Source organism: Sceloporus undulatus, chromosome 1, assembly GCF_019175285.1.
Source record: "Sceloporus undulatus isolate JIND9_A2432 ecotype Alabama chromosome 1, SceUnd_v1.1, whole genome shotgun sequence".
In the NCBI taxonomy this organism is placed as follows: domain Eukaryota; kingdom Metazoa; phylum Chordata; class Lepidosauria; order Squamata; family Phrynosomatidae; genus Sceloporus; species Sceloporus undulatus.
Window position 1 is genome coordinate 209204094 of NC_056522.1, and position 25827 is coordinate 209229920.

Genomic DNA, 25827 nt, shown 5'->3' on the forward strand with positions numbered 1-25827 from the left:
TATTATTATTATTATTATTATTATTATTATTATTATTATTATTATTATTATTATTATTAACATTTTTATTACATTTATGAACTAAAGGCCCAAACAGACAGGCCAAATGAAGAAGTTTCGGGCCACTTTGGAGTTTAAACTGTTTAAACAGTGCATGTGTCCTAAGAGGCCAGAAGCTGTACCAAAGGCACACTCTGGTTCTAAGGACTGGAGCGCAACTTGGGCATAGCTTTCAGCCTCTTAGGCCATGTGTATTGTTTAAACAGCACACCTCCAAAGCGGCCCAAAGCGGCTTCATTTGGTCTTTCTGTTCGGGCCGCAATCTACTGGGAAGACTCCAGTTCATATTCCACACTAAATGGCTTCAGATACATCAGTCACTTTCAGCCAATCATCATTTCATTGTGAGAAGAGATGGCATCACAGGAGGTGCGCTGGTGAAGCAGGTGGTGTGCTCTGGAAAACATTATATGGTTGTCTATTAGTAGTGGTACCTCTAAATTTCCTTCTAAATTCATTTAAAAGATTGTGTAGTTGGAAGAGAAGCCCTCCCTTTTTTCAGTCTGCCTATGTAATCTAGCATAACTATGATGATGAAGGCTTTGTCTCAGTGTCTAAGAAATATTCTTTGGAGAGGTTGGATAGTTAAAAGCTAGAATGCACCCCCTCAACCAGCTTCTTTGTGGTGACATTTGATCAAGAAATGTCCAGTTTCAGTTAGCAAAGCCTTTTATCAGTTCAGTACTTCAAAGTGAGCAAACTTTTAAAAGAGTTTTGAACTTCAAAGCACTTGTCAGCTAATTGAATGACTCCATTCTGCGAGGCTTGAGAGAGGCTAGCTTGGGAGTTTTCTCCTTTTCCTAGACAATGAAGAATGTGGGATAGAACTCAAATTCTAGCAACTTAATCTTCATTTCAAGATTTGAAATTAAATGAACAAAAACCTGCTATAATCTGAAATTAATACTGTAGCAACACTCACATAGATTGGAAACCTGAATAAAAATATCCTAAAAATAACTAATATGCTAATATTCTTTAAATGCTTTGATACTATACATTTTTTTAAAAAAATCTTGTTTAAGATATCACAGTACATAAATTATTGTACTCTGTCTAGAAAGAGTGGAGCAACCAAATCAGAATCTCAGCAAATTTTAGTTGTCACAAAGAATAATTAGTTGTTATCATTTAAAAATGTAGCCATTTGTTTCTACACTTGCTGAGAGATACCTGAGAGATTTCCCAATTCACACAACCAGCCTTGGATACTAGGCACTTTGACTTGAGGATGGGGGGGGGGGGCAATTTGCTGATTGCCTCAGACACCAAAATATCTTGGATTGATCCTGGTACTACTGAAAGTACTGTAAATTTATCCATATAGGTAGCAGATCCACTGCTTTTGAGCCTTTAACAGTCTTATGATTTAAAAAAAATGATGCTCTGAAAGAGTGCATCTCTCTCTCTATACACACACACACACACACAGTGTGCCTATGCTATAAGCGGATGCTGTATAGCCAAGAACTGAGATCTGCTGGTGGGTCCCACTCCAATTCCTGTTCCATGTCCCTCTAATGGGGATAATACAGGGACATGGGAGAAGGCCTTTTCTGCTGTTGAACCCCATTTATGTAATGCCCTCCCCTTGGAGGTCCAGTTGGCACCAAGATTACTCTCTTAGATGGCAAGTTAAAACATGGCTTCTATTAACATTTTTGGGGCCTAATCTAATTACTTTTCTAAAGTGTACAAAAACATAATTTCAACTATTCGAGCCTTTTCTGCTGTTTTAATATGATGGTTTTTTAATATGATTTTATTCCATTTAAATTATTTTGGTTCCCCCCCCTACGATTGCTGTAAATTATTTATAATGTTTTAATTGTATGCAGCCCAGAGAGCTCACCATAGAATTGGGATTTGTTGTTGTATGTCTTTGAGTAGTTTTCAACCTATGGCAACCCTTAGGTGACATTACCACAAGTCTTCTGGCAAGATGTGTAAATTTACAGCGCTTTATAAATAAAATGTAATAATAATAATAATAATAATAATAATAATAATAATAATAATAATATTCCGAGGAGACAAAGGCGGGTTACACACCGCGATTTAGTACGTATTCTATACGTACTAGGGTTAGGAAGGGGCAGTGCTTCCGCACCCCCCTAACCCTAGTACGTATAGAATACGTACAAGATGGCAGCGGCCTGTTCATATGGGTGCCGCCATCTTTACGTATCGGACGTTGCACGGCGTCTATGAGTCCCAGGCGTCTCGCGACGTCATAGAGGCGCCGCAAGAAGAAGCTCCAAAATGGAGCTTCTTTTTTGCTCTGCGTGGGAGCCGCGCGGTTTGGCTGCTGCGGCTCCCTCACGGAGCAAATGGCGCCAGCGGGAGACCGCATCAAAGCGGCGGTCTATAACCCGCCTAAGATAGTCACTTGCTGAAGGCCACCCAGTGATTTTCCATGGCTGACAGGGGATTCAAACCCTGGTCTCCTGGAGCTCTAATCAAATACACCAAATAATATTTTAATAAATATATATTGTAGTTACATTTTTTCCTTCCCACTGCTCTCCTAAAAGGTCCTTTTTAGATCTCCTAGGCTAGGAAAGCTAGCAGCCTGTGGACATGGATTATAGACTCTAGATTTGGCCTCTAATATAGCAAATGAAGCCAAAGCCTTGCCTATGCTATTAGGCAAGTCAAGGCATCTTTTCCTAAACCAAACCATTAAAAATAGATGCTGACTAGAACTGTATTCTATAACTATACATAAATAGAATCTATTGAATCAAACCTATATACTATATGCCAACATTTTAAAGCAAGGGTAGGTGTTTCCGCAGAAGGGAAGGGAAACAGGCATTTGGAGGAAAGCACTTGCTCTGAATCATTACCAAAAGGTTTGGTAATGTTGGCTGGGGTGGGGGTGGGGGGGAAGATGATTGTTTCTTCTGAAAGATGCACATGCCTTCCTATGTAACAACAGAGGTCTGGACCACAGATATGCTTATTATGCAAATGACATTCACATCAGGAGGAGGCAGATAATGGGAATTATTGAAAAGTCAACTACTCATCACAAGGGTGACAGAAACATCAGGCAAGGTCCTAACATGTGGATAAAAGGCAAAATGGATGTGTTACAATCATTGGCTTTAATTTATCAAAGCGAAGCTGTCACAAGTCAGGCACTGACAAATGCATAACTAATGCATATAAATGAGCCAATTATCACTAATGGCCAAACAGTTCAATGCAATACAGCCTGATGCTTTTATTAACCCCTGATTTTTTTTTGTTTTGTTTTGTTTTAAACTTTTAAAGTGGAAATCAACCCCTCGATAAACAATGGTTCAGTGCCTGTCATACATTTTGAAAACTGCTTCTTGTATTGTAGAGGCAAAGGTGGAAAAAGAAGAAAAAGCAGCCACCTAAATTTTAAAAGCCTGTAGTGGCTATTTCCTAGCTCTTTCAGGTGGACATTGTTAACCCCAAAAGATTGTTATTAAATAAATTTAGGTGGCTTTTTAAATTTAGGCCATCTGTTGGGGATGCTTTGATTTAGATTTCCTGCATGGCAGGGGGTGGGACTGGATGGCCCTTGCGGTCTCTTCCAACTCTATGATTCTATGATTCTATTCCTGCATCCCAAATCACAATAGTTCTTCGAACTACTGTTTTTGGAGTCTATTTTTTTTTGAAGTCTGCTTTTCTCAGACTCCAAAAAAGAGTTTTCAGTTGCTGACAAGAGTTTGGATTTCCCCAGCATAGAACTGATGCACACTCCATTTTAAATTAATAATAATTAATAATTTGTTTTATTTATATACCGCTATTCCAAAGATCATAGCGGTGAACAGCAAGTAAGCTAATTAGCAAGTAAGCTAATTTGCCCCCAACAGTCTGGATACTCATTTTAGCGACCTCGGAAGGATGCAAGCCTGAGTCGAGCTTGGGCCCTTTTGCCGGTCTTGAACTCGCAACCTTGTGGTTTTGAGTGAATGGCTGCAGTACAGGCATTTAACCACTGCACCACCAGGGCTCCAATTTAAAAAGATTATAATTTTCACCATAATGTGTTTAGGTAGAAAACTGATGTATATGCTTTTTTGGGTTACAATTCTTGCTATTTTCTTATATACAGGGCTGGTTTGAGCAATCATTCAGGATATATGATCCAGCACAGTATCAGGCACCATTGTACTACATATGGGACAGTCAGTTCAAATGAGATCAATATACAAAGATTACTATATTCATAGACCAAAACCACACAGTAAATTCATCAGAAAGTGGGTTTGGCTTGTATGTAGGACACCTACATCTGTAAATTCCATATGGATGAACCATCCTCATTGTGGTTGGCAAAGACAAGGCCAGATCACCACCTCCACATATAGTGCTAGACTGGGCCTCTAAAGAATATGCCCTCTTGATCCCTGCCCATCATGGCTGGCCATCCAGGGGGGTGAGGTATCGATGGCACTTTTTAGATGTATCATCAATGCTTCCCTTGGGGAGGGCCATATACCATCCTCCTTGAAAGAAGCAATCATTAGACCGCTCTTGAAAAAAACAACCCTGGACATGAAAAATCATAGGCCTTTTTCTCATCTGCCATTTTTGAGCAAGGTGATCAAGAGGGCAGTTGCTCTTCAGCTCCAAGTGGTCTAGAATGAAGCCGATTTTCTTGATCCATTTCAAACGGGCTTCAGGACCGGGTATGGGGTGGAGACTGCCATGGTCGCTTTAACTGATGACCTTCATCTAGCCATTGACAGAGGGAGTGTGACCCTGTTTGTGCTATTAGACCTCTCAGCGGCATTTGACACAATAGACCATGACATCTTCTTGGAACATCTGAGAGAGCTAGGAATTGGAGGCACTGCTTTGCACTGGTTCCATTGCAGGGTCCAGAGGGTGATGCTCAGGGACAGTTGCTCTTCAAAAACAGAGCTTAATTGTGGTGTCCCTCAAGGCGCCATCCTGTCCCCGATGCTATTTAACATCTATATGAAGCCGCTGGGAGAAATCATCCAAGGATATGGGGCTGAGTGTTATCAGTATGCTGATGACACCCAAATATATTTCTCCATGTCCCGGTCATCAGTGACAGCGACAGATGGCATCTCTCTCCTCAACCAGTGTCTTCAGGCAGTAATGGATTGGATGAGGGAAAACAAGCTCAAGTTGAATCCAGACAAAACAGAAGTATCGGGCTACAACCTCCAGTCCTAGAGGGGCTCTCCTCGAAGGACTGTGTTCACAGTCTGGGGGTGCTTCTTCACCTGTCACTTCAGATGAGGAATCAGGTGAATGCGACGGTCAAGAGCACCTGTTATCAGCTTCGGCTGATACGCCAGCTGCACCCTTTTCTGGAACAGGGTGACCTCAAAACTGTAGTACAGGTTGGTCACAGGAACAGCAAGGAGTGACCATATAACACCAATATTGAAGTCACTCCACTGGTTGCCTATTAGATTCCAGGCACAGTACAAGGTGTTGGTTATCACCTTTAAAGCCCTAAATGGCTTAGGCCCAACCTATCTAAGGGATCGTCTGCTTCCATACAATCCACCCTGTACACTCAGGTCCTCTGGGAGGAATTTACTACAGCCCTTAAAGACCAGGTTGATGGTGACCTCCCAGAGGACATTTTCTGCAGCTTCTCCCAAGTTATGGAATGGCCTGCCGGATGAGATCTGTCAAATTACCAATCTAGAGAGCTTTAGAAAGCCATTAAGACGGATCGCTTCCGGCAGGCCTTCCCGGAATAAAATACAGTACTCGGCCACGAATAAGACTTCCCATCTATTGAACTCTGCCCGTGATGATTATTATTTGGATTAGTGTCCGGGAAAGCAGCCAAAGGGCTGATAAGACAGCTAGTTTTCAAACAAACAACCCTCTCCCAGCACAGCAAAGTCAGTGTAAGCTACACAGTCCTAGAGAGTTGCAGTAGCTTTTCCAAAAGGGATTACCAAGAGAATTGTCAGACGGTCCGAGGTTCAGGGTAACAGATAGGCAGGTCGATGAAGCAGTCCAAGGTCAAGGTTTCCGGATATTCAAGACAAGAAGCCAAGGAGCCAGAGACAGAGTCTTTCCTCTAAAAGAGTCAGATATCCACTGGCAAAGAACCACACATGCTCCAGGTGCTTAAGAAGGCAAGGAGCTGGCCTTCAGCTGTGCCTGATTACGAAGACGCTTCTGATAAAGCCTCCGAGATCTTCGAAGGCCTTCTCTTTCTGCTCGACGCTCATTGAAGGTAGGCACACTGCCCAGATCCTCCTCCATGTCCACAGCCTCGGCACCAGGCAAACTTGACTGCTGAACCTCTGGAGGGGCCATAGACTCTGCTCCAGCAGAACTAGGGCCAGCCTCTGGCTCCTCCATTACAGGTTCAAGCCCCTGGGGCTCTGGCTCCTCCATTATAGGTTCAGATCCCAGAGGCTCTAGCTCATCCTCTGAGTCCTCCAAGCCATCTTCCAGGCTGGGCATGACAATTAGGCAGATTTTAATATGTAGTTTTTAATCTTATACTGTTTAATCTTGTTTTAAGGGGGGGTATTATGTATATATGGATGCATTTTAACATGTTGTACACCGCTTTGATTGCCTGGTAAAAAGCGGGATAGAAATTTTAAAATCATTTATTTATTTATTTATTTATTTATTTGAACTGCCCTAATCAACCTATATTGCTTGCTTTACCTCAGAATATTGCACGTTTCTTGCTCACAAGAATTTTCCAAATCTTTTGTGGCTTTCCTGTATAAACGTCACTTGTAGTGAGCTTACTGTCACTAACTCTTGACTATGCACTATGCACTAAGCTACATGTTTAAAATACTCCACATTCCAGTGGAATAGAATGGGATCTGGCCGCATGTGATTCACTAGAGTTCAAGCTTATTACAAGGGGGCTCCTGAAAAACCTCTTAAATTCCACTGAAAAAGGCTTTGCATTTTTTACCAGACTATCCACTGAAATCTATACATGCATTATCACATGTGTGTTCGTCTGTGTCCTTTGCATGCTTTTGTATGGAGGATGAATTGATGATGATTGATAATGATGATGATGATGATGATGATATTTATTTTCACCACCACACTAATCGTAATTCAAATTAGCTTACAGTCTAAAAACATAATACTTTTAAAAACATACAAAAATGACACTTAAAAAGAAATTAAATTACTATATATAGTAGATCATTTGTTTTAAAATAGAATACAATTGAAAATGATTAAAACACTTAAAAACTATACACTTTAAATATTATTATTATATTTATTATATTTATAGATGCAAACAGATGCAAATTTCTGCAGGAAAGTGAAGACCATTGATCATCAATGCAAATACCTAGCATTCAACTATCAATAACTAGATATCTGACTAGTTGGTTGCAATTTTATGGAGGGGGGGAGTCTAACTACATTACATTGCTATTGTAACTTAACATTAATGCATTACTCCTTTTATGATGCAACAATAACTTTTGCTAAATTATGGAAGAAGAGCACAGTTGGTCCTCCATATCCACAGATTCTGCATCCATGGATTCCACCATCCACAACTTGAAAATATTCACACACACACACACACACACCCTACCAAAACCCAAACTTGGATTTTGCCATTTTTAAAAGGTCACCATTTTACTATGCTATTGTATATAATGGGATCTCAGCATCCATAAATTTTGGTATACACAGGGTGTCCTGAAACCAAACTCCAAGGACCCAAGGTATCACATGGCCAAAGTCTTGGTTAGTGTTATGTGTCATGCTTCTGAAAGAAAATTGTTTTATAATTTCTCCCCAAGTAACAATCTAAAAACTTTGAGAAAGAGGAAGGCAAAGAGTTATTTTTTAAAACTGCAATAACAGCAACTACACTACTTATTTTGGCCAGCCTTGGGACTTCAGCTGTTACTAATTAGTCTTTCAAAGTAAAACATCAAGCTCCAGAGGTCCTATCCTCTTAGCAGCGTTGAAGTAAGATTCATCACCACTCTAATGATTTATCGTGGCCCAAAGGAGGCTGTATCTTGTTCTTTGCTTCAGCCAGCCAAATATTATGCCACATATTGCCAAACACGCACATGAGGAAAAGTGTGGCCTACAAGCCAATTGTACCCTCCCAAAGTGCCCCTCCTCTCCCCCACATGCCTTAAAAATGCTTCCCAAATTGTTTTAAAACACTCCCAGCCCCGAGGGAAATGCATGATAAAGATGTGGCATATAGAAAATATGGTAAAGGAAAGAGATGATCAAGAGAAGTTAAGAGAAGGAATTATTATACTGAGAAGTATATAGGTGAGATGGTTGAGGAGGATGTTTTGTTGTTGTTAAGAAATTTAATTGAAAATAATATATTTGTAGATATAAGATAAATTTATGTATATGTAAATGTCATTATTTTGTTAATTAAAAAAACAAAACACTCCCAACCCTGCCTCTTTCATTTGCCAGAAAAAAAGACAGATATTAGAACATGGGAAATAGTAATTACTTCCCAGGTCCCATTACCAAAATGTGAACATATGCCCAAAAATTGACACATATACCCAGCCCCTCTGCAGCTGTTTCTCTTCAGCATAAAGTATGGTCTGAAATATGAACCACACCTGAGCCCACAATACAGTAATACTCATGTATGTGCAGCAAAGATGTTGGAAGTGTGGGTGATACTATACTAGGTTGGGAGATGCAGCAATAACTCTCATTTAGACTATCTCTCTCCTAAAGATCTTGTTTCCAGTTCAGAGGCAGAGCAAGGCAGATTCAGGAATACAGTACTAATTCCATTTGATGGAAAACTAGAACATGAATTTAACAAATAAACAAATAAGTAAAATTATAATTACAAGAGAGTTGAGATCTGTACCCATCAATAGACAGAAAACTTATTTCAAATGTAGATCATGACACACATGAAATGGCTTGAAGAAACCAAATTTTTGCTTAGTTGTCAAAACTATGAAAGATGGCAATCTGTGAAAGGATATTTTATAATGTAAATGAAATCTAAAAAACAATTCTTGCTTTGCAAGGAAAAATGTTACTTCCAAGGTTTTTCACAAATCATCCTGAGCACTTTGCAGAGTAAGCATATAAAAGCAGAAAGAAGCACTACTCACTGGGAAATGAAGTGATTGAATCCTCTCGACCAGCTTCCCGGTTGGAACAATGTTGGAGGGGGATTCCTGAAAAATGCAAACATTTTGTATGAATAGCTAGACTGAATCAAACCAATTGTTCAACTGTCCAAAGGTAACTTCTCCCAAATGTTTTAAAAGAAAGAGATTACTAATGGATTACTCCATCCTGTATAGGGCTGACAGCTAAAGTGTTAGGAAATTTCTGCATTTCTCCTACTCTCCAAGCAGGGAGATGACTCTAAGCTCAGGGAAAGTAGCACTCAAGGAGCTCTCTGGCAAAGACTTCTAATACTACTCCCTAAACTGCAAATTGTAGAATTCCATGGGATTTTGCCATAGCAGATAGTGTGGAATAATAGTGCTGTCACTGTAAAATGTAAATACTGGAAAAACTACCCACGTGTCATGTATGCTGTAAATAAGTCTACAGAGGATAAGAGATGAAGCACGAATAGGGCTCCTTCTCCAGCTCTATCCTGGGGACTGGAAACAGCTGATCCAATCTTGATTTTACTGCCACTCTTCCTACAGTTGCACTGAGCTGTGTGTAACCCTTGCCAGTGCTGAATGTTTGAAGGCAGCCTGGCATAAGGAGAGCTCCAATACCACTCAGAGGAGCTGTGGGAAAAGCATCTATGAAATGAAGAGCATCTTAGGCCCAGAACTCAAAAGAAGCGGCTTCAAGCGGCTTTGGAATGTGGCATTTAGATGACATGTGCCTCCAAAGTGGCTGGAAGCTGCTCCTGTGCCAGAAAAACGAGTCTGATGCCTCCACAAAAAGGAGTTGGTTTAAACTGACTCCTGGCCAGCACGGTATGGGACCTGCAGAAGCAGCCTGCTTTGGGAGCACGCTGTGCAGTTACAGTGGTGCCAGCCTGATCATTGCTGTCTGCTCCACCCCTTAAAAGAAAATTGGGGTATAAATAAAACACTTCTCCAAAATTATTAGAGGAGTATTATGATTATTATTATTATATTAGTAACCCATAAGAAATACAAAAACAATATATAAATATACTGTATACATACACACACAATATTTCTTATAGAAGACAAACACAATCAAGGAGAGAAGTAAATGTAAAAAAATATTTATTTAATTTACTTTACAGTATAATGAAGGAGAATGTGGGAAATTATTTTTATTTTTTATACAGAACATTATATAAATTAAACTCTGTACTAAAGAAAATATTAAAAGGTATGTAGTAGAGGATGATTTAACCAAGATGTTCTATCTTATGTAGTATGTTGAACAATTTGAAAGTTTCTGAGGAGAAGACACATTTTGTTTTGTTGATTTCAATAAGCATGGATATTTGTATTATAATATTTAAATAAATATTTTTTTAAAGAAAGAAATCAAGAGCATCTTCACTTTGCTCCACAGTGGTGGACCCATTGGTTGCTCTGCTGTGTGCATTTTGTCACCTGCTGAAAAATGCTTTGTGCCTTTATTTTCTTTGGCTCTTGGCTGTCCTATTATCTGGTCCAATTTACCTCCATTACTCTCCTATCCATTTCTACAATCAGCTGCTCTATAAGCATATCTGGCCTACCTGTTCACCTTTGCTTGCCCTGCCCCTGTGACATCATTAGGACCTGTCCAGTGACATCACAGGAACCCACCCCCTGGTTTCTGGGTTTCACCCTAGAATTTCAGGGACTGGGATATTGTCAACTTGGCAAGCCTACTTTGCCAGGACTCACAGGTTAAAAAATAATACAGAAAACAAAGGGGTTGTGCACACTGGGAAAATAACGCAGTTTCAAATGGACTTAAAACCAAGCTGTGCAGTTGACATACAAGAAGAAACCAAACTCTGGGGTTAAAAAACAGAACAAAAGATGCTCTGCATTAAAGTGGAAAATGTGCATCATCACACATGCATATAAATAGTACAGTACCAGTACAGGACTGCAGGAAAGCAAAAACAAGAAAGTATGACAAATAGAGCAGGTCATCAATAATGCAATTGATGTAATGACACTATGTACAGAAACCAGACAGTCCAACAGAGGGGCATAGGGTGAAGGGAGATGGAGTGGCATGTAGGGGAAGTGGGCTACATGATTGTGTTTTGCCAATGTGTCACTAGGCACAGTGATGCACCAATGCACTATAAAGATGGTGTATTGCATGGATATTGTGGCTGGTCACACTGGTGTCCAATGAAATAGGAGCTGGGCAGAAGGGGGGGAAGCAAATTGGAAGTCACAGGCAGTGTGATCATGCAATGGTGTACATTCACGGTGGAGAGGCAGAAAAAAAATAACTGGGTGGCACGGCTTGACACCACATGGTACACACAGCCCATGGGTGTTCAGCCCACCTTCAGATCTGGCCATCCACCTGCTTTCATAAAAAACAGTATCATCAGCCAAGTTTTTCCTGTCTGTCTGCTCAGACCTTGAGTCATTCGAGTTCTTCCACAACTTTGTATGGCCATTGGTTTTGTCCTGTTAGCTCAATCAGAGAACATGTAAACAAGGTGTAGGGCTGCATCCAACAACTAGGGTCAAAAAGAAAAGAAAAGAAAGATGCCTTCTTCCAGAGAAAGGAAAATTTTGGATATGCAATGCTATGACCTTATTCCACACAGAGAAGGAAACAGCTGACAGCTGATGACAGCCATGGTAAAAAGTAAGTAACACAGCTGCACTGCATAACAAAGACACCATCAGAGCTTCTGTGCTTGCATATAACTCACATTTAATTCATATCAATATATAACAAATATAGATACTCTCTTAAAACAGCTTTAGGGGGATAAGAGCCAAAAATATAGCATAATTTAGAGAAATATCAAGGAGCAAAGAGAAGTGTGTGCATTCCCTCTCTCTCTTTCTGACACACACACACACACACACACACACTAAATCAAAACTCATAGTAAAGATATTATGGTTCTGTAATAAATGGCCCATTTTCATTCATCTGTATCTATTCAAAAGCATTTCAGCTATCTCATTCAGTTACCGTTTGTCATGTTATCTGAGCTGAATGTGTTATTACTTTTCTCTTTTGGTATAACACTAGCATAAAATGAGAAAGAAAAATCCAAAATACTCACTGGATATGCATCATTTATCACATTTACTATTAGGAAGTAATGTGATAGGTTATATTCACTGACATTAATGCTCAGTCCCATGTTCCATTAAGCAGCTTCTTAGCACCACCTGCACCAGGGAGCCAGCTGCACTGAATACAAATCACATATGTGGAGGTGAATTTAGAAAACATGCACAAACACACTTTAGTCCAGGGAAAAATGCTTACATCTTTTAAAAAAAAGTCCACACAAACATGTCTCCATTTTGAAAAATGCTATAGAAATATGCGCACATTTCTGTAAGGGAGAAAAGGGGCTCAAAAATTCAAGGCAAACCCAAATCAGAGCATTGGAGAGCAGGAAGGAAGACCTTTGATGAGTGCAGGCTTGACAGATTCACATATCTCTACTACTAGATAGTTTATGTCTAGCTTTCTGAGAGCCAGTGTGGTATAGTAGTTTGAGTGTTGGACTGCAACTCTGGAGATCAGGGTTTGATTCCCCACTCAGCTATGAAACCCACTATGTGAGTGCAGGCAAGCCATATGCTGAGAGCCTCAGGAAGGCAATGGCAAACCTCCTCTGAACAAATCTTGCTAAGGAAACCCCTTGGATCACCATAAGTCAGAAACAACATGAAGGCACACAACAACAACAAACTTCTGCTTGGTCAGATATCACGCTCTCACTGAGCAGCTCCATAGACTCACAGAAGAGCAAGGAGAAAATAGAATAGACCCCTGTGGATCCTGCAAAGATAACTCGAAAGGTATCCTCCAACAATTATGATTATGCCCAGAGACTTCTCTGCCAGGAATGAGTGTGAAGCATCAATCCAAGACCACCTTACAAATTGCCACAGAACCATCTCAGTCACATCGCTGATGCCTCATTTTCAGTACAAAAGTTTGTGTGTGTGTTTGATGGTGCTTCACTAATAACTTCAGTTCTCATGAAACCAAAATGAAAGGAAATATACACTCAAACTGTCCTGAAACAAATAGTTTCTACTGTAAATGCAGTATTCAAATAGGACTAAAATGTCTGAATGGCTGACTGGCTGGATAAGCCCAAGGCCCCGAGACCACTTGTAATACTAAACATAATGCAATATAACCATATTTCTTTGGAATTAATAACTAGTATCTAAATTTGTGTTTCACCTTTTCCTTCACCTCCCCTTTTCATGTCCTGTCTCTTAAATCGTAAGCCTGAGGGCAGGACCTTTCTTGTTACTGATCTTTGAAAGCCAGTATAGAAGGGTGTTGTTGTTGTTGTTTTTTTTTTTTTTTTTGCTGATGAGCAGAATTTAAAAATGGTAGCAATGACAATTATTATAATATTGACAGCCTATTGGTGCCATGCCCTTCTAGCAACACTATTAGTGACTGGCTCCATCAGCATCCTTTATGCTTATCTATTGTTGTTGTAAGCCTTCAAGTCATTTCCAACTTATGGAGCTCCTTAGGCCTATCATGAGGTTTTCTTGGGAAGATATTTTTGGAGGAGCTTTGCCATTGCCTTCCCCTGAGACTGAGAGAGTGTGACTTGCTCAAGGTCAGCCAGTAGGTTTCATGGTCTCCAGGTTACCTCAAGGAAGGGGTACTCTCTTTCCATAGGCAAGCCCTGGACCATGCATGCATGCATGTATCAACAATCTGTCCCAAGTGAACCTCATCAGCAAGAAGAACTGATGAAAAAGCAGATCACTTGTCAAATTAATGGAACTTGTCTGTATTTGCAAGTGTCAAAAGAGTGAATTGTCAGAAAGCAAGTCGTCAAAAGATAGGAGGAGCCTTAAGCCACCTTGGAGCAACAGCTCCATCTATATCTTAGAGCCAGTATAAATACAACAAGCAGCTGTATAACCTTTTCAGTCAACCAGCTTTCAAGAACAGAACAAGATTTTTTTTTCAAGACATCGAATCTTGGATAAATGCAGGAAATACACAGGAAATGCTTGTGATCCTGTATGAAAATATTACATTAAATTGTTCTCTTCTGATCTGGTACAAAGAGGCAATTGTCTCTGACACTGCTTAGTTGTATACTGACTTACATCCAGGCCTCTGAATATTGTGATACGTGGGGAAACTGTGGACCGCTGGCCACATGAGGGCCATATGTCAGGATACCTCTTCTGTTCTTTTATCACCTGAAGAAAGAGTAGGCCCGAACAGAGCTATTGTAGTCTTTTAAAAATTTGATATGTGCTGTCTTTCATAGATCTCTTAGAAGGGGAAGAATTTCAGGTTATTTACAAACATATGGCACCATGGATGGATGGATTGTTCTGAAAATGCTATGGTGTCTGACATCAGCACAAAATGGTGACAGTCCTTCAAGGAAATTATCCAATCCTTCAAGGGCAGAATGTTTTTCTCATTCTTCTTCCTTAGTGCTTAGAATACAGTAGCTGTTTCCTTGTCCTATGACATATGGCCAGTGGACCTCTTCCTAGGTGTGGAGAAACTTCAAATACAGCTAGTCTCTCCAGCATCAATATAATGGGGGTGGTGACTTCAGGTTTCTGGGGTGATGTTTTTGTGAACAAACCATACTCCAGGGCTAGATTATTTCCTAAGACCAGCAGGTAGAAAATGTAAACAACAGTGGGGGACTGCCCAGGCTCTGCTCCCCATCTGATGTATATTTCCCTTGTTCTCTGTTACCTCTGCTCTTATATCTCTGCTGATCAGGGGCACATATGAGGAAGGTGGGGAGAAATCCCACTATCCCTGATCTCAGAAGCCCCATATATGTGTACGTAGATTTGCTTGCTTGATTATATCCTGTCTTCCTCACATGCAGAAAAGAAGACTGTATAGACGTTTCCTGGCTCAGTAGAAGATCCCGTGTTCTTTAATATGGCCATGAATAGAACATTAAGATACTGAGTGGAGACTAACCACTTTTATGCCATGCTTTTTAACATTTACATGAAACCGCTGGGAGAGATCATCCGGAAGCACGGGGCGCGGTGTTAACAGTACGCTGATGACACCCAAATATACTTCTCTGTGCCCCCGACTGATGCAGTGACCAGGGATGGCATCTCTCCTCTGGATACCTGTCTAGAATCGGTAATGGGCTGGATGAGGGAAAACAGACTCAGTTTGAATCCAGAGAAAACGGAAGTGCTCGTGATAGGTTCCCCGGGCCCGGGGATGGCTATTTCTCCACCTGTCCTGAACGGGATCATGCTTCCTGTGAAGGACTCAGTTTGCAGTCTGGGTGTGCTCCTTGACTCGTGGCTCCACCTTACATCTCAGGTGGATGCGACGGTCAGGAGCACCTGTTATCAGCTTCGGCTGATACGCCAGCTGCGACCCAACCTGGGCCGGAGGAACCTTGAAACAGTAGTACATGTTCTGGTAACCTCTCGATTGGACTTATGCAATGCGCTCTACATGGGGCCACCCTTGTACCATACTCGGAAGCTTCAATTGGTACAGAATATGGCAGCAAGACTGGTCACTGGATCTTCCAGGACCAGTCATATAACACCGGTTCTTAAAGACCTTCATTGGCTGCCTATTTGCTTCCGGGTGCAATACAAGGTGTTGGTTATTACCTATAAAGCCCTAAATGGCTTGGGCCCAGGGTACTTGGAGGACTGCCTCTCCCCATACAATCCGCCCCGCACACTCAGGTCGGCCGGGAAGCAGTTGTTAAGAGTTCCAGAAGTGAGATATTCCACCACCACTCAGAGGGCCTTCTCCATCTCGGCCCCTAAGCTCTGGAACTCACTCCCCGGCAAGCTCCGCTCAGTCACCTCTCTGACCAATTTAAAAAGGGGCTTAAAACACATCTGTTCCAGCAGGCATACCCCTATGTACTCCCACCCTCCCCTCTCTGTTGCACTATTGTGCTAGCTGGAGATGTTAGTGTATTGTAGCAGTTACTGATGTTTTTATTGACTAATGTTCTATTGTATGTTTTTATGGACTGTATATTGTCAAACTTTTATATGCTGTTACCCGCCTTGATCGCTGGAAAGGCGGGCTACAAATAAAAAATTATTATTATTATTATTATACAGTCTACCATAAATTTTTACACATATCTGCACTGCACTTGAAACATAGTACTTGATTTTTTCATTTGAAAGGGTAATACGAGAAGGTTTAACTCACCAGGAGCAGGAGACAGTTTTTTATAACTACTGTATTATTATTACTGTTGTTATTGTTGTTGTTGTTGTTATTGACTAGCAAAAAAGATGTAGTGGTAGGGTACAAATGCTACTCATTTTGTGGGAAGAAAAGGATGCTACAAACCTATGGCAAGAGAGCCACACTGGAAGTGTGAGTAGAGCCATGGCATTAGCTTTAGAACCACAGAATCACTAGACACTGCTGCTTAGGGAGGCACATCTGTGTGCCTAGAGAAATAAAGTGAAATCTACAGATCGTGAGAAGGAAGGCCTCTAGAAAATTTCCCTCTAAGTTCCCTATATCTTTATTTCCAAGGAGTAATAAAAAAGCAACAGAAAGGAGGACAATATAACTCTTCTGACTAAAGAAATGTATCTTATACAGTATTTTGGTAGTTTGGAAGTCTTGTTACACCCCTTGGGTATGTACTGAGCTGGAAACCTTTTAATCTATTGAGCTTTATGTGTTCTCTGTCATTGAGTGTGCCTCCAAAGTCACAGCTGGTGAAACCAAATGGGGCCTTTTTTCACCACCAAGGCCAGTGCTATGGTTCAGCGGACACCATTTGTCCTTTAAGTTAAGCTGTGGGCCTAATTACAGATCACAGTTAATAGATTTACAGTGGGCAACAGTGGAAGGGAGGAGGGAAGTCACTGCTTTGAGTTTGAATACTTATCTGGTTGTGAGGGTTAGATGGAACCATCTTGAGAAATATATTTGATAAATAAAAATATACTTTGATATTTCTTTAATCAGTTAAGCAATATTTTTTTCTTAAGAGGGAAAAATAAACATACTGGGCCTCCAAATGAGCAGATGCATTATCAGAGGCAGCCACCTTGTTTCCAGTGAGAAGAAATTACCAGCTAAATGTGAACACCTGCCACTAGGAGCAGAAGGGCCAGGTAGAAGCCTACTGTGAATTTGCTTAAAGGGATCAGGGATGAGATGACCTGAGATAGCCCATATGTCAACAATTACTAGATTTCATCCTGTTTGAACTTCTCATGCCTGTTTGTTTCTTAAAGCAAAATATGGCACAATTCTTTTTTAAAAAATGTGAGAACACTAGCCAAGCATAATGATGAAATTCTACATGTATGGCTAGTTCATTGCTTGTATTGCTGTTATTAACTGCCACCAAGTCACTTTCAATTTATGGCAACCCAGTGAATGAAAGATTCCAAGTCAGCCTGTCATCAACAGCCCTGCTCAGGTCTTGCAGACTCTAGGCCGTGACTTCCTTGCTTGAGTTTATCTATCTGGAATGTAGTTTCCATCTTTTCCTACTGCTTACTGTCTTAGCAAGCATTATTGTCTCTTTTAGTGAGTCATGCCATCTCGTGTTATGTCCCAAGTGCAACAGTGACAATCTCTGTTTAGTCATCTTGGCTTCTAGGGAGAGTTCAGGCTTGATTTGCTCTAGGACCCATTTATTCATCTTTTTAACAGTCCATGAACTCTTTTCCAGCCTCACATTTCATCACATTTCAAATGAGTTGATTTTCTTCCTATCAGCTTTCCTCACTGTCCAGCTTCCACCACCATACATAAATATGGCACAGACAATCCTAACTTTAGTATTCAGTGATAAATCTCTACATTTCAGGATCTTGTCTAGTTCCTTCATAGCCATTCTTCCAAGTCCCAACCTTCTGATTTCTTGACTGCAGTCTCCATTGTGATTAATGGATGAGCCAAAATATGGAAAATCTTTATTTATTTCAATGTCTTCATTGTCTGCTTTAAAGTTATGTAAATCATCTGTGGTCATGATTTTTGTTTTCTTCATGTTCAGCTGTAAAACCTACCTTTGCACTTTCTTCCTTCACTTTCTTCCTTGACTGTCTTCAGTAATCATTCTAGGTCATTGCTATTTTCTGCTAGTCGTATGGTGTCATTTGCGCATCTTGAACTGATGATGTTCCTTTCTCCAATGTTCATGCCTCCTTCCTCTGAGTCTAATCCTGTTTTACATAGGATTTGCTCAGTGTACAAGTTAAACAGATAAATGGATAAAATGGAGCCTTGCCTGACTCACTGTAATGATTGGGGTCCCTCTCCTCAGCCATTTGAGGACTTCTCCCAAACAACAAAGGGTTAAGCTGGGGGGAGGTACATGCTAATGAGGGTTGACATCATATTCTAATGAAGGGTTACATCATAGCTGATGCAAATGTTAACTGACCAATTAGCTCGATAAACCCGGGAACTTCAAGAAACTTCCTTCCAGAAGTTTAAAAAGGCCTCTGTGACCATGCGGCTTGAGTCTTTCCTTTGTTTGCCTCAGGCTGTGGTCTGAGATAACCCAGATGCTAGTTGGAGCTGGGCTAGATAGCTATCTAAATCCATCAAGGAGTACAAAGCTCATCTGAACTTGTAAGTAGGATTAGGATTGTGTGTTAGCTAGTTGAGACTAGATTTTATGTTTATTTTCCTAGCTTGGATGAAATGGCTACACTTCCCTGCCTGTGGAACAAGGAGGTTCTACATGTAAATGATATCTTTTGCTCTGGAATTCCTTTATTTCTAGCTTGATTTCTCCCAGGTGCTTTGAGTGCAGTTTCTACTTCACTTTCTAAATTTGTAGGTAAAAAGGTAGAGGTTTTCCCTTGATGGGATTGTCAAGTCATGTCTGACTGTAGGGGGCCGTGCTCATCTCCTTTACTAAACCAAAAGAGCCAGTGTTGTCAAAGACGACTCTGTGGTCATGTGGCCAGTATGGCTGCACAGAATCCTTTTACCTTCCCAACAAAGTGGTATCTATTTGCACTTCTACATGCTTTCAAACTACTAGGTTGGCAGAAGCTAGAACTAGTGACCGGAGCTCACTCTGCCATGTGGTGCCTGGGACTCACACTGCCAACCTCTCAATCTTGCAATCGTCAGAGTCAGCATCTCAACTGCTGAGTCACCGCATCCCAATTGTAGGCTCATCTTCAAATGTTCTGCCTTGAATGAATCTGTCATCCTTTCATTTCTTATACAGTTCTTACTTAATTGCTTGCATTAAGTAATGCATATTCTTAAATGTAATTTTTCATTCCCTATGTTCTCAGAGAAAGTCAGGGCTAGAAGGGTTCAAGCTGCAGGATGTTTTGATTAGCAAGGGTGATGTCATCATATGCCAAACCTCTCAGACTTCTCTGGTCCTATGGAGTTTAGCTGGAATCCTCACAGGAGCTGGAAGGAGAATGTTGTTAACTATGCCTGTTGCATCCCAAAATCTACTGGAGTGGCTTGTTCTTGAAAGGTCAGCTAATGAAAGAAGATCTATTAGCTTTGCAAGAGACATGTTCTTGATGTTGATTAAAACTGCTACAAATGGTTTGTCTGCACACATCTACATATTCCTCTTGGGGGTATGGGGACCATCAATACAAGAACCCACCTGTACCTCAGAATTTACCTCTGTTTACTGTAAATAAAAATAATGATCTAAATTTGCTCATCTAAGTGCTCGTGCCTATACATCATTTTAAATCTTGATGACTGGTGATCAAGAGGCAGTTTTGGGTGATACATATATATGGTATCTATAAGCAATGCCCAGAGGTAAACAAAAATCTAACAATATGCTTGCATGTTATGTACATAGGATCAGGATGGCAGATATTTCTCAGGTACAGAAATAAAAGGACACCACATTGGCTCTTCTTGAAACAGGTGTGATTCCCTACCCCTAAGACTAATAATAATAATAATAATAATAATAATAATAATAATAATAATAATAAGAAGAAGAAGAAGAAGCATACAGTTAAAAGAGAAATGCATTAAAAATTCCAAAATCCCCTGGGGGAGTGAGGGTCCTCACCGCTTGTCAGCTAATTTGAATTTTGTCTGGAGTTCCATTATCATTTTCTGGCCACAAGAGTGCTCAATTCATGATGGTGGTTAAACCAGACAGGCCAGTTAACATTAACATTCCACTTAAGCATTCTTAAGTATGGGAATCTCAAGATATTTACATGGGAAATGAGCACCCTTTTGGTACTCATTAGGCTATTTATTATATGCACTTATAGATATACAAACATATATATTCCCCTTAGGGAGAAACAGACATGACAAAGATTTTCACACCAGTGCTTACCGTGGGGTAAGCGCTGGTAAAACACCGGTAAAACGTTAGGGCAGTGCACGTGTGTGGAAACCTGACGCGCTTTTGAAACGTCAGGAAATCATTTCCTCACCTCTAGTATCCTTGAATAGTTTGCAGAGCAGCAATTTCCTATGAACACAAAGTTTCAGTTCATACAAAATTGCTGCTTCACAAATGATTCAAGGATACTACAGGTGAGGGGATGATTCCCTGACATTTCAGAAACGTGTTAGGTTTCACACACACAAGCTTTTCTGATGTTTTACCAGCATTTTACCAGCACTTACCCCACAGTAAGTGCTGGTGTGAAAATCTTGAATGTCTGGGTGCTGAGATACATCAAATCACATTACACTATATTACATGTCAGACATCATACATTCATTATATTACAACACATGGCCATTATGCTGGCTTTTCTTTTGCCTTTCCTAAAATAAATGGCAAATACTTCCCTCCCAGCTTGCATTGTTCCTCTTCCTACTGTTACCTTTGCCAATGAGTTTGAAAAACTTAAATTTTTGCAAAACAGTCACAAACAAGCAGAACGAAATCTTTCCCAAAACAATATCTGAGAGCAGAGAGAGTGAGAGAGAATGAGAAAGGACAAATAACAAACAGATTTTTAAAAAACAAATGTTTAATCAGCAATTGTTGGCAAGTCTCCAACACTGAGTAATTTTTGGCAGGTGCCATACTGATGAGCAAGAAACCATTCCAAAAGATAATCCAGTTGCAAAATTATGCAGGAAGCACTCTGAGTTTTCAAGAAACAGTTTATAAATCACTGCATGACTCCCTTTAAAAAAAAAAAAAAATTAGAAGCTAGCAGCATTATGGTAGGCTATACAGATTACAATTTTATTTTTGTACACAGCCAAACTCAGTCACTTGAAATAGGATTTAGTTTGCAGGCTCTAAGACTCTTTAAAATCCATGGTAAGGTACATGTTGTATTCAAGATCCTGCATTAGTTATGAAAATAAAATCATACTGACATAATTTTAAAATTCTGGGCCAATGTTGGGAGAAATGCAGGATATAAATCATAGAAATATCTAAATATTAAATCAACTGAGGTTAATCTTAAACATGGTTACTACAGAGTTCAAAGATATAGCTGTATTAGTCTAGAAAATCAGTATGCAAAGGGATCTTGTAGAACCTTGCAGACTAACTGAATGAAAGAAGTTGGTAACATGAGCTTTTATAGACTTGAGGCTACTTTCATATTCACATTTAGATGTTTAGAAGCATCTGAGAAAATAGCCTCAAGTCAACCAAATCTCATGTTATCAATTCTTTCTATCAGTTAGTCTCAAAGGTGCTACAAAACTCCTCTGTATAATGGTTACTATAGAGTAAGCCACATTGGACACAGTGGGACTTAACATCCCAAGAAAATATGAACGGTAAAGCCATACTCCTGTGCACAGTGACCTGAGAGAAAGCTTCTGACTTATGATGACCTTAAGGCTAACCTATCATTGAGTTTTCTTGGCAAAATTTGTTCAGAGCAGGTTTTGCCTTTGCTTTCATCTGAGGCTGAGAGAGTGTAACTAGTCCCAGGTCACCCATGGCTGTTAGGGGATTTGAAACCTGATCTACATAGTCTAACACTCAAATCATTACACTATGCTGGCTTATCTCTAAATAAATATGCACAGGATTTCACTATAAGTAGTTCTGTTTCAACCACCATGTGAAAGTAGCTGGTATAAGACTTAAAAATAATGTTGTTTAAAAACCAGCTAGATTACTTTTGGCATTTTTCTTTGCAACCCACAGACCACTGAATTCTGGAGGGTTGGGCAGCTACAAGGTTGTATGTGTGTTGTAGAAACTGAAAGGCTGCCATCTATTTTTGTCATTTTTATACCACTTTTTAATTTTAGTGCCTAACTACCTCTCAATGAGTGGATGGGGGTAGGTAGAGAAGAAACACATTTGACAAATACCTGAAGAAAAATAAGTCCAGTCATTTCTAGTGGTCAGGCAACACTATATATATTTAACCTATTTAACTTTGTGATTTCTCATAAGTTATTCCACTTTTTCCAAAGAACAACTATCTTTTAAAAAAAACAAAACTCCATAGAGCATAGCAGCAAGGAAGTGACATGAATGATTTCTCACTTGTCATCAAACTACATCTTTATTACAAATTAATATGTTTCATTTTTATACTATGGACATGCATGCAAAATACAAAACTGGCAAATAATGACGAATGACAAATGGACCAAGTGTTTTTCTGACCCTGCGAAGAATACACAGTTGCTTAGACAACATAGTTTTGCAGTTAAGACATTAAACTACTACAATTTTATGATACAATGAAATGACAGACATTGTTTTCTTCAAGTATGATGAATTGCCTACAAAGATGGCATTTGCATGCATAACATTCTATCAAAACCAGGTAAAGAAATTGTCAAGTATCAGACAACATATGAGATATATATACGCTAGGAGGATGTCATTGGTTGGAAGAAACAATTCTGCAGTTACCTGCCTCAAGCATAGGCCCTAAACAGGCAGGCAGGATAACACAGGCCAAGCCCCATGTCCTGATCCAGATCAGTCCCAAGGCCTGCATGGTGACAGATGGGTGTTTACATGCACGCACGCTACTGGGCCATGGTCACAGACCCTCTAATGACATGCACCTCCTACCTGCCTCCACCATTGCATCTGCTGAGAAGACTGTCATCATGGCCCATAAGGGTGGAAATGGGGTACCTGACTATGCCCATGTGGCCAGATGCCCCCATCTGACATCACAGGCCATGAAAAGGTCTTCTCAGCAGATGCAACAGTGGAGGCAAGTACAGGACACATGGGCTTATCAGGTCTGATGATTGTCCTCATGGTGTTTCCTAGAAACTCCACAGCAAACAACCAGTCTTTTTAGACCAGGTTAATGTCATAGAATCATAGAATCATAGAGTTGGAAGAGACCACTAGGGCCATCCAGTCCAACCCCCTGCCATGCAGGAAATCCAAATCAAAGCATCCCTGACAGATGACCATCCAGCCTCTGTTTAAAGACCTCCAAGGAAGGAGACTCTATCACCCTCCGAGGGAGTGCATTCCACTGTCGAACAGCCCTTACTGTCAGGAAGTTCCTCCTAATGTTCAGGTGGAATCTCTTTTCCTGGAGCTTGCATCCATTGTTCCGGGTCCTGTTCTCTGGAGCAGCAGAAAACAAGCTTGCTCCCTCTTCAATATGACATCCCTTCAAATATTTAAACAGGGCGATCATATCACCTCTTAACCTTCTTTTCTCCAGGCTAAACATACCCAGCTCCCTAAGTCGTTCCTCATAGGGCATGGTTTCCAGACCCTTCACCATTTTTGTCGCCCTCCTTTGGACACGCTCCAGTTTCTCAATGTCCTTTCTGAATTGTGGTGCCCAGAACTGGACACAATATTCTAGGTGGGGCCTGACCAGAGCAGAATACAGTGGCACTATTACTTCTCTTGATCTAGACACTATACTTCTATTGATGCAGCCTAAAATAGCATTGGCCTTTTTAGCTGCCGCATCACATTGTTCACTCATGTTCAACTTGTGGTCTACTTGGACTCCTAGATCCCTTTCACACGTAGTTTCATTCAGCCAGGTGTCACCCATCCTATATCTGTGCATTTTATTTTTCCGCCCTAAGTGCAATACCTTACATTTCTCTGTGTTGAATTTCATTTTGTTAGCTTTGGCCCAGCTTTCTAGTCTATTCAGGTCATTTTGAATCTTGATCCTGTCCTCTGGGGTATTAGCTATTCCCCCTAATTTGGTGTCATCTGCAAATTTGATAAGTATGCTCCCAATTCTGTCATCCAGGTCATTGATAAAGATGTTGAATAGCACTGGGCCCAGGACAGAGCCCTGTGGGACCCCACTGGTCACTTCTCTCCAGGATGAAAAAGAGCCATTGTTGAGCACCCTTTGGGTTCGGCCGGTCAACCAATTACAGATCCATGTAACAGTTCCTTTGTCTAGCCCACATTTTACCAGCTTGTTTGCAAGTATGTCATGGGAAACCTTGTCAAAGGCCTTAGTGAAATCAAGATATACTATATCCACAGCATTCCCTTCATCTACCAAGCTGGTAATTTTATCAAAGAAAGAGATTAGGTTTGTCTGGCATGACTTGTTTCTCTGAAACCCATGTTGACTTTTTGTGATTATGGCATTGCCTTCTAGATGTTCACAGACTCTCTGTTTAATGATCTGCTCCAGAATCTTTCCTAGTACTGATGTCAGACTAACTGGACGATAATTGTTGGGATCCGCTTTTTTCCCCTTTTTGAAGATGGGGACAACGTTTGCCCTCCGCCAGTCTGCTGGGATCTCTCCTGTTTTCCAGGAGTTTTCAAAGATTATTGCCAATGGCTCCGATATTACATTTGCCAGTTCTTTTAATACTCTTGGATGGAGTTCATCTGGTCCCGGAGACTTAAATTCATTTAGATTAATAAGGTGTTCCTCTACTATCTCTTTACTTATTCTGTGCTGAAATTCCCCTATTCTGTCCTCTGCTCCATTATCCTCAGGTTGAGCACCCTTTTCTTTTTCTGAGAAGACTGAGGCAAAGAAGGTGTTGAGTAATTCTGCCTTTTCTCTGTCTTCTGTTAGCATTTGGACTGGGATCAGGCCAGATCTGCATCTGGTTTGCCCGGTCCTGGCCTGGGACTAATGACCTGCATTTTCCTGACAGGATGATGCAAGGTCGGGGGGAAGGCATAATAAATAATAATAATAAAATTTATTTATATCCCGCCTCTCTACAAAAAGCAATCGGGGCGGCTTACAAAGTTAAAATATACAGTCCAAACCCTCAACCCACCCCCTCTTAAAATACAGTTAAACAGTGTGGAATTAAAAACATAAAACATACTTTAAAAAACAATACAATAACTCCCTCCCTCCATAACTGTCATCTTTCGGCTGTTGAGGGAGAGAACAGGCCGGCCCAGCGTCATCAGAGGCTGGCCTGAAGACAGAGTGCCCTCCCTCCATAACTGTCATCTTTCGGCCGTTGAGGGAGAGAACAGGCTGGCCCAGCGTCATCAGAGGCTGGCCTGAAGACAGAGTGCCCTCCCTCCATAACTGTCATCTTTCAGCCGTTGAGGGAGAGAGCAGGCCGGCCCAGCGTCATCAGGGGCTAGCCTGAAGATACAGTGTATCTTAATTGTAGATTTTTCTTGTACTGTTATATAATTTTCTTGTACACCGCTATGATCTACTTGGAATAGCGGTTTATAAATAAAACATATTATTATTATTATTATTATTATTATTATTATTATTATTATTATTA

The 25827-nt window shown here is 40.5% G+C and overlaps 1 protein-coding gene across 1 annotated transcript in view; it reads right to left on the reverse strand.

Moving 5' to 3' along the window:
• The window catches only part of MYO3B (myosin IIIB), a 392885-nt gene that overhangs the window by 243459 nt on the left and 123599 nt on the right, over nt 1-25827 (reverse strand). The window contains exon 9 of the mRNA XM_042446679.1: nt 9165-9230. Coding sequence (XP_042302613.1) covers nt 9165-9230 — 66 coding nt within the window. The remainder of the gene's footprint in view (nt 1-9164; nt 9231-25827) is intronic.